Here is a 10,026-nt window from a genome sequence, read left to right on the forward strand (position 1 = left end):
GGCTAGAAGATGGTACTTGTTGTTACCCTGCCTGGCACTCGGCATTAAGGGGCTAAAACAAGGACTTGTTCGCTAGGAATCAGTATACTGTGTCTGAGTGCGGTAGACCTTAAACCCCATTTCACCAGCATCACCTCACCTCACCTATATGTACTAAGTATCATTGGTCCAATTCATAGTGAGTGAGTATGGTTTTATGCCGCTTTTAGCAATATTCCAGCAATATCATGGCGGGGGACACCAGAAATGGGCTTCACACATTGTACCCATGTCAGGAATCGAACCCGGGTCTCTGGTGTGACGAGTTAACGCTTTAACCACTAGGCTACCCAGCATCACCTCACCTCACCTCACCTATATGTACTAAGTATCATTGGTCCAATTCATAGTTTACTGACAAACAACACTTTCACAAAAGATATTATTTTATTTTATTTGACATATTAGACACAATAAACACAGATATGCAACAACAGCATCAAGTCACACCCACGCTCAGACCTTCCACAGAACATAGAACATTAATAGTGTCACAGTCATATCCGTTAGCCAATGTACAAATACTACCCTAAAAAAATGACCGGCCATGTTTTCATTGATGATTCTTAAACAGTTATGCAAAGGAAGGCATGTAACTGTACATGTATTGTCATTTCCTGTCCGGGTCGTCTTCAATGCAGCTTACAGCTCTAATGCAGGACAGGTTACATCTAACAGTTTCTCTTTCCAAGTAGTGACTGAGTGAGTGAGTGATTATGTTTTACGCCGCTTTTAGCAATATTCCAGCAATATCACGGCAGGCTACCCGACCGCCCCTCTTGCCAAGTAAGATGTAAACATTGTAAAGATGATACTATAGTGACCCAGGCATTCTCTCTCACTCTCAGGGTGTGAGTTGTATAGATGACATTCACAAAGAAATGAAGTTGATGAATGAACGGCTCTCCACTCGCAGGACAGATTATCTCCCCTTGACAGGGCAGACAAAATGGCCGTTTCACAAGAACACTAGTGTGGCTTCTGATTTGATGGGAATTTGGTTTTAATTACCTTTCTGTCCACTCATCACTGTCATCAGGAATACAGTATCAGAAGGTTGTCTTGGTTACTGACAACTACCATGGTAACCAAATGTCACAACATCAATAGGGAGTACTGTGATGAGTGAGATATCCAGTTTTATCAGCCATGTTGCAACACAAAGTCTTTATCCAAGTTTGTAACACGTTCTGTTATTTCACATATTTCTCCATAAACTTTTTATGAAACTCTGATCGGAGCGTGTCATTGACGAAGCCCCTCGTCTTGCGCTCTTCCTCCCCTTTAGCACAGTTCTTGAAGACCACGTCATCGTCCCATCTGAAACATGAGGACATGTAGCGCGTCACAAGATGTACATCTGCATAGTGTTAGAGTAACTTCTTTGAAAGGCATTAAGAAGTTGGAGTACCATGTAAGGATAAGATTAACAACTTCTTTATTACTATTAGGAGACCCATGAAGATACGGAGAAGAATAGGTCTTCAGCAACCCATGCATGCCGTAAAAGGCGACTATGCTTGTCGTAAAAGGCGACCAACCGGATCGGGAGGTCAGGCTCGCACACTTGGTTGAGGCATGTCATCGATCCCAATTACGTGGATCGATGCTCATGATATCAGTAACTGGATTGTCTGGTCTAGACTCGATTATCTACAGACCGCCGTCATATAGCTGGAATATTGCTGAGTGCGGCGTTAAACAACAAACCCAAAACAATTACCGTATTTTCTTGAGTATAGTGCGCACCCATGTATAATGCGCACCCCCCTCTAGCGGGTTCAATATTTTGGAAAAAAAGAAATTTGAATATTCTGCGCAGAAAAAAATTACACCGTACCGGTAGAAGCAATGTTTTGGTGTAGGTTCTAACACTGATGTCAAGTAAGTGATGTACAGAGCACGAGACCGCTCAGAGGGAGCAGCCAGTTTACATTTATACATAACATTTATGAGACTTTTGAAAAATGATTGTAGTCCGCGATTAAATGGACCAACATGCAAAAGATTGAGTGTGGCTGCTTCTTTGAAAGAAAGAAATGGTATGTCTTCTTGCAGTGGAAAACAAAACGCATTCTGTTCCAACAAAAATCCCAGGATTATGTTAAAGTACAGGTTAAACCATACCTCCTTTTCACTTTAAATTCTGTCACAGGTTTCTCTCCATCCTTGTTGATGAGGGGATTTCCACGGAGGATGTTCTCTGTGCGGATCCTTTCCTCCTCCTGTTTACGATCAGCGTCCTGGCAACAGACGGAAAACACACACTTCAATACAAACGTTGGTATATTTAATTAGGAAGTGACTTCAGTGAGTTTATTTATGTAGAAACCAGGGTGCACGCTGTGTGAAAAAAACAAATACAGTGATCCCTCGCTATTGGGCTCTTCGATAAAGCGCTACCTCTGTTACTACGTGCGGTATCGCATGGCTCCCAAAATTTATGTACACTTTTAATACTGAGAGTTTTACACAGACATGATTGTATTGTTGTTCGTTGTTCATTTGCACATTACGCTTCTCATTGCATAATCAACCGTTTATCGCTGAAAGGAGTTCTAATAATCTGTTTGAAAACATCCGCGGCAAGTCCCAGAAATACGATTGTTCTGTAAGTTAACTTTTTACACTATACATCCTTTGATCTTAGAAGCGCATGCATGCATTGCAGCAATAAAAGAGAACAACAAGCGAAGTTTATTTTCTTAATTAGTGGGCAATCCAATTTGAGGCGACACTGTCAACTCACATGTAGTTGCTGTCACAACACGGCGGTCATTCCTTTTGATTCGGATCAAGTAACCGTATCAAACCAATTAATCTGGCTTGAATGTGTATCTATATTTGCATGAATGTGTATGAATGCACATAGTGCTGTTCAAAACTCTCATTTTCCGTATTTTAAGCAACATGACCAATCAATGCCACTGAAACTTCCGTACTCTGTGTAATGAATTGTGATTGGCTCTTCACTCATAGCGTCTGTTACTACCATTATCGATCGATATTTTCATGTAAGTAGACTACATTCACATTGAATGTGACAGTTAAGGCTTGTAAATAATAACAAACAGCGAAAACATAATAGATATATATTTTTAAATTATGAATGGTAAACAACTTGTATCATTGCAATGTGAGAGACAAGGCGAAAGATCTGGGATTGGCCGAGCGCGCTCCCCCGCCTCGTCCTCGGTTAAACGGCTCATCGTCTATAACGCCCACCAATTATTTGGACCCCATTGGTAGCGTTGTAGCGAGGGACCACTGTATATGCAAATGTTTTATCGTTTTACTTTTACATGGAGGCAAACAACACAACAATTGCTGGGCTAGCCAATCAAATGCCACAACAATTGCTGGGTTAACCAATCAAATGCCACAACAATTGCTGGGCTAGCCAATCAAACGCCACAGAACTGTTTGCAACATAAACTTATATCACCGTCTCTTGTAAATTGAGCTTCATACCCTCATGGCTTCTGAAACCTTCACAGCTGTCAAACTGACATTTTGGCCACTTTGGTGTAAGAATGAAGCCAGGTTTGACCTTGTTATGGTACAGTGAGTGAGTGAGTTAGTATGGTTTTACGCCGCTTTTAGCAATATTCCAGCAACATCAGAGCGGGGAACACCAGAAATGCCCTTCACACATTGTACCCACGAGGGGAATCGAGCCCGGGTCTTCAGCATGATGAGCGAAGGCTTTAACCCCTGGACTACCCGACCACCCCAGCAAGCAAGCAGGGATTTCTAAAGATTCCAAACTTGGCACGTAAACTTGGAATAAAAAATGTTATTTTGTTTAAATTTTTACTGGCAATTGCTTGAGATTTGGGGCCAAATATCAGCCTCAGACCCTGTGAAGTTAAAGCTTTTGCTAAAGCTGAAAGGTACTAGAAGTATGGTTATTATCATGAAACATGGAAACTGGTTGAATTCACAACAGGGTTGGAAATTGGCACTAGTCCTATAGTGCTTGCCAAACTGCCCTATGTTTAAGGTATCATGAGGACCAGTAGAAATGGGCAATTTGTAAGGGTTTTGCTATATGTTATCATTATAAGGAGGAGTGAACTGCGTAACCTGTGTAAAGCTGCTCTCTAAGCTCCAAGTTACAATTAAGATGTTGTTGTTTTTTAAAAACTCACCATCTTGGCCCTCTCCGTGGCTCTCTCCTTCTTGATTTTGTTCAGCTCTGCTAGGAGTTCTGCTGTGTCATCCTCATCATCAGAGTCATCGTCCTCATCCTGCCGACACAAGAAGACGTGAACCATCACAAACAAGAAGACAGCGTTATCGTGGCTATCACTATCCCTTGCCATGAGGCACATTAGAAGTTTGTTTGTTGATATAGTAGTGAACATAACTATGAAAAAGGTCCCTCATAAAGCCTTATGAAGAGAGACGCACTAGTATCCAAGGTACTTTTAAGCTCCTTAATGAGCAGTGTTAATTGGTGTTAATTACAGGAGTGTAACAGTCGTTACCTCTTCACCTGAACTACGGCAATCCCCTCGTTCTTTGGTGCTGACAGTCTGGGATGTGCGAGAGGTACAAGGTCAGTACCCGAGGGCCTTGGATAAATTACCGTAGTTCTCCCAATGAGCACAAAGAGCGTTCTTTGTCGATGGCTTTTATTCAATCACAAGATTGATCACCAACTTATGGTCACGATGTTCTAATGGACTTTAGCCGCGAAGCTTCAGTCCTGGCCGAAATACTGGAGGTATAATCTGGTGTTTCCAAGAGTAAGTTCGAGACCGTGGTGCTCAAGTGGGATCCTCCAGCTCCCCGAACCTTGGGTCTCCCCGTCTTTTTACCCCCAGCTTACGTCAAGGTTTTACCTATTTTTTCATATTCTATTGGTCAACCACCTTTCCCCCCTCACCTTAGGTCGTTCTTCCCCACTCTTATCTAATAACCAGAACCTTATTCGGCTTGGTCTGATGTAGCTTCTCACCCTTTTGGAATTCGAACTATTCCCCCCCCCCCCCCCCCATACCATATATGTCTCAAGTCCCTGACGTTTCCGTCCCTCTCATCTCTGTTCCACTTTTTATCTATTTCCCCCTCTGGTTAATCGTTTTTCAATAATGTATAGCCCTCGACCTACTAGCCTCACCCCTGGTTACTCGTGGCCAAGTATGATACCGTATTCTTCAACTATCAAAGTTGCCCATCTCCTATATATATATTCCCATCTTAATGCATTGTTAATTACTTTAATTATTTGTTAATTATCTAAATATATATTGCACTTTCATGCCCATAATACTAGGGTCGCTTTTTGTCATCAGAAAAAATTATTAAAAGTGAAATTACTACAAACAAAAGCTCCTTCGCAAGAAGAAATAACTCGGTCTTGATAAGTATCTCTTAGATCAGCTAACTTCCGTAGTTTCTAGAAAACTTGTGCTCAATGAAGACAATGCACCAAGTAAAATAACATGGATCAGGGGCTATAACTCTGTAAACAAATAATTGACAGGACCAATATTCAAACTCAGTCTAAGTATCTCTTAGATAAGCATGCAAACTTCCATTCATGCAACTGAAGTAGTTTCTGGGAATACTTGTCTGCATTGCACACACTATGCACTAGGTTGAAAAGCATGGAGCAAGGATCATAAAAAAAGACTGTAAGACACTCATTTTCGAACTCATTTCAGATCATGACCAGTAACATCAGTGTGTAAAATTTTGTTTCTCCAACTTGAATAGTTTTTGAGAAAATTTGTCTACATTGAGAAACCGACTGACGGACACACGGTAGTCTTACATTGAGATAAGGTATTCTGACACTGAGATAAGGTATTCTGACACTGAGATAAGGTATTCTTACACTGAGATAAGGTATTCTTACACTGAGATAAGGTATCCTTACACTGAGATAAGGTATTCTTACACCGAGATATGGTATTCCTACACCGAGATATGGTATTCCTACACCGATATACACCAACATAAGTTCCTAGGGCACTCACTTCATCGTCCACTGGGTCATCAGCATCCAGGTTGGCGGCAGGAATCTGCTCCAGACGAGGACGCTTGCTGCTGGAGGAGGAATCTACAATAAAACAAACACTCTCATTTTAAACATATCAGTCCAGGTGAGTGAGTGATGTCAGTCATTCTTGAGGTGAGGTCAAATGGGGTTTAACGTCGCGTCCAAGATTATTGCGCTTATATAGCGACGTGCATGCTCGTGTGTGGCTGCTTGTACTAGTATATACTGATGCCGATTTATAGTGCTAGCTCACTGAGATACCATGAATACCCAACTCAGACACAGTATACTGACTCCGAGCCGACCAGTCCTTGTTTAAGCCCCTTAATGCCGAGCGCCAGACAGGGTAACATCAAGTACCATCTTTTAACTTCTTTTGCAATGACGCGGTCGGGGATCAAACCCCTGACTTTCTGCTCTCCGGGCGGATGTTCTACCATTAGACCACGGAGGCGGTCCAGCCATTCTTGAAGATCTCAGTACAAAGATGTACCTCACATGTTCCTCCTGTCATCCCCGCCACACCAACAGAAGGTTACCCTACGACCTGACACCGAGATTATCAAGAATGGCACTCGAGTTCATACTGACAAATTCTACAAAATCACAGAAAGGACATAATGTCGGTTGGCAATCTATCCAAACACTATGGATTCTGTTAATGAGTGAGTGAGTGAGTGAGTTTGGTTTTACGCCGCTTTTAGCAATATTCCAGCAATATCACGGCGGGGGACACCACAAATGGGCTTCACACATTGTACCCATGTCGGGAATCGAACCCGGGTCTTCGGCGTGACGAGCAAACGCTTTAACCACTAGGCTACCCGACCGCCCCGATTCTGTTACTGAATTTGACATTGGACATGAATTTGTAATTGGACAGAAAATTGAGAGAATAAACTTAAATCTTTTCTTTTATCAATTATTTACCGTCGTTATTGGTAAATGTTATGTTTGTGGCATGTTTTATGGGATCTGTTTTAGTTGTCTGAAAGAGCAAGTGGAAAATATTTGATTTTGTATTCAGATATTCATTTTCTTCAGTCTGTTGTCCGCCATCTTCCCTGTCGTAAGCTCCAAGGACTGAACAGACCAAGTCTTAATTTGTGTCATGAATTTAAGAGAACTTAGATCTTTTATGACAATCTTAGCACCATGGCAGCTTCCTGAGTCTGCCATCCGGTCTGTCAGTGTGACTTACCCCTGTTCCTGTCTCTCTTCTCCCGGGCTGATCGCTCTCGGTCATCGAGTTCACGGCGGAAGTCACGCCTACTTGTTTCATCTATGGTTCCCTGACCTTCTTGCCTGGAAAAAAATAGAAAAGGAATATTTTCACAAAAGAATTGTACTTCAAATAATATAAGCACATTTGTATCATAGAAGTTTACAACTTGTAATTTCAGTTATATTGTGAATTTGTACAAATATGACAATTGTTAGCATATCGTTATGTGCAAAACTTGAGTGTAAAAGCAACTCAGAAATTTAACAAGTCAAGGTTTTTGCATACTTCCCATTTGGACAAAATTTAATTCATATTATTTCAGACTATGTTCCACCACAACCCTTAAGTACTGATAATGTACGTCATTTGAAGACTGAGAGCGTGCCTAGAACGTTCTCTGCCAGCTGGACCAACATACTGCATCACAGTCCACCAGCATCACCAGCTACATCAATTCCACCAGTTCTATCCATTCTAGACCCGTGAAGATCCGGGGTGGAATAGGTCTTCACCAACCCATGCTTGTCGTAAGAGGTGACTAACGTGACTGGGTGGTCAGGCTTGCTGACTTGGTTGATGCATGTCATCAATCCCAATTGCGTGGAGCAATGCTCATGATATTAATCACTGGATTGTCTGGTCCAGACTCGATTATTTACAGACCGCCGTCATATAGCTGAGTGCGGTGTTAAACAACAAACCAACCAACTATCCATTCTAGGAGTGAGTGAGTATGTTTTACGCCGCTTTTAGCAATATTCCAGCGATATCACGGCAGGGGACACCAGAAATGGGCTTCACACATTGTACCCATGTCGGGAATCGAATTCGGGTCTTCGGCGTGATGAGCGAACGCTTTAACCACTTGGCTACCCGACCGCCCCTCCATTCTAGGAAATACATCCACTTTTAACATTCAGGCTTTCAGTGGTTCAATAGGATATCCAATTGTTAAAGACAGGTCATACTGGAAGCTAATTGGGGGAACCCAAATGTATCAGCATTTGTTTCACTCACCTGTACTTAAGCTTGGTGTGAGAGGGTAAATCTCGACTGGAGTACTGTTTAGACAAAGCACTCAAGTCACCTTCACCTTTGCCCCGTCCACCGCGGGCTGTATCCCAGGTAGGTCTGGCAGCTGTTGTCATGGTTACCTAGATGTCCTCTGCAAAAGAAAATCCCTGATTCTTATCCTAGACTGTTCAATATATCAAGTGATCCTTGAAAACATTTGGGATCCCATCTTATCCTGATACAATCATGAAATAATCAAATAGAATAACAGTTAGGCTAACATGGTCTTCTTATCATCGAATGCTGATGACATGGGAGCAATATTCTAGACAGATTTTGTTATGCATTATAAATATTGAACTCGATTCAAACTTCCACCACTGTACTTATGATCAAGTTTGTAAAGATTCAGATAGAATGTATTAGTTTTATTGATACTGGGACCACACTTCATCATGATGCATGTATGACAGATGTCAATAACTGATCCTGATGCGCTGTAAGTAACATAAATATTATTGTCCGTCCTTCGGGACACAGTTTATTCTTATTCTGCATACATGATCAACATTTTTGCATACTGGACACACATTTGTGAATCTGTAAAACCCTGAACTACTGACACGACTGAGAAGTCTGTGGGATGCCCCCATGGTTGGTGTCACTAGGAAAGAATAGTGGATCAATGTCAATGCAACTTATATTTGCAGTTCTTGTCAATTGTACTGAATTGTTTAATTCTAAGAAAGGAAGCTGTATTTCAAGAACTAAGAATGTAGGGGTTGAAAATGAATCATTGTAAAGTGGTAGAAATCAAAGGAGGTTCATGATAACCTTAGGAATCCTTTGACCAATCATTTTTATATCAGTAGGGTTAGGATTTTCAACACAGGCTCAATTTCGAACACTGTAAAGCATTTATATATTCTCCTCATTTGTATGATGCAGAATCCATTCAGTCAACAACTTCAATGACTTTTTCATCACATTACATCCAAGAACTGAATCCGCTCATCGAAAACACATGACAGCATTGGGAGACTTATGTCATGATAAGCTGGGAGTCTACATCATGAGGGAGTCCAATAATGAAACCTCTCCTTCCTTGCTTACTTACTTCATCTTCCATTACAACAGATCATTATTAACAAGCCGATCCCTGAACGGTCAGCAGAAACAGGTAATACAACAATGTTGGTTCTCTAAATGAGCAGAATGTAGCCTACTTGTAGCCATGTGAGGAATACACTCATTGGTAACAGTTCAAATCGTGCATGATACACGTTATCTCACGTTATATCATGAGAAGAGAGGCGAAAATGAGACATATATGGCATTATAAAGGATCTCGATCAGGGAAAGAATAACATTTATCGGGAAGTATATAACTATTTAGACTTCATGTAGTGAAAAGGAACGATCAGAGTCTTACTTAGTGAAAGGAAGATTGATCGTATTCATTACATATGTATATGCGCGAAATCCGAAGGACTTCAAAAACGAATTCTGAACACAAAACACTGAATGTGCGTGTTCTAAATACATTAATAGACATGGAATTTAAAAAATCGTAATGTGTATAATCTAGAAATCACTCATACTTGTTCACACAAGATTAACACGTCACAACATAAGCGCTTGCAACTCTGTGGTATTTTTTCTTGTTGATGTTCAACACGCTCACAGGGCGGCCATTTTCTCATCTAAAGGAAAACTGTTATCGTCAAGACTACTTCTA

At 41.2% G+C, this 10,026-nt stretch overlaps 1 protein-coding gene across 1 annotated transcript; it reads right to left on the minus strand.

Moving 5' to 3' along the window:
• Positions 1-419: 419 nt before the first annotated feature.
• On the minus strand, positions 420-10,026 carry LOC124119957 (spliceosome-associated protein CWC15 homolog). The gene is made up of 7 exons (XM_046482665.2): positions 9,890-10,026; positions 8,292-8,439; positions 7,251-7,354; positions 6,027-6,109; positions 4,191-4,289; positions 2,167-2,282; positions 420-1,359 (listed from the first exon to the last, which is right to left on the minus strand). The coding sequence occupies exons 2-7, from the start codon at positions 8,420-8,422 to the stop codon at positions 1,233-1,235; spliced, it is 660 nt and encodes a 219-aa protein (XP_046338621.1). The 5' UTR covers positions 8,423-8,439; positions 9,890-10,026; the 3' UTR covers positions 420-1,232.

This window comes from Haliotis rufescens, unplaced genomic scaffold, assembly GCF_023055435.1.
Source record: "Haliotis rufescens isolate VD_foot unplaced genomic scaffold, xgHalRufe1.0.p SCAF_98, whole genome shotgun sequence".
Taxonomy (NCBI): domain Eukaryota; kingdom Metazoa; phylum Mollusca; class Gastropoda; order Lepetellida; family Haliotidae; genus Haliotis; species Haliotis rufescens.

Coding starts and splice junctions, on each gene's coding strand:
- LOC124119957 (XM_046482665.2), bottom strand. CDS start 8,422: ATGACAACAGCTGCCAGACCTACCTGGGATACAGCCCGCGGTGGACGG. Junction 6,110..7,250: donor GAAGAGAGACAGGAACAGGG/GTAAGTCACACT, acceptor GTTTTATTGTAG/ATTCCTCCTCCAGCAGCAAG. Junction 1,360..2,166: donor GAATTTAAAGTGAAAAGGAG/GTATGGTTTAAC, acceptor CTCATGTTTCAG/ATGGGACGATGACGTGGTCT.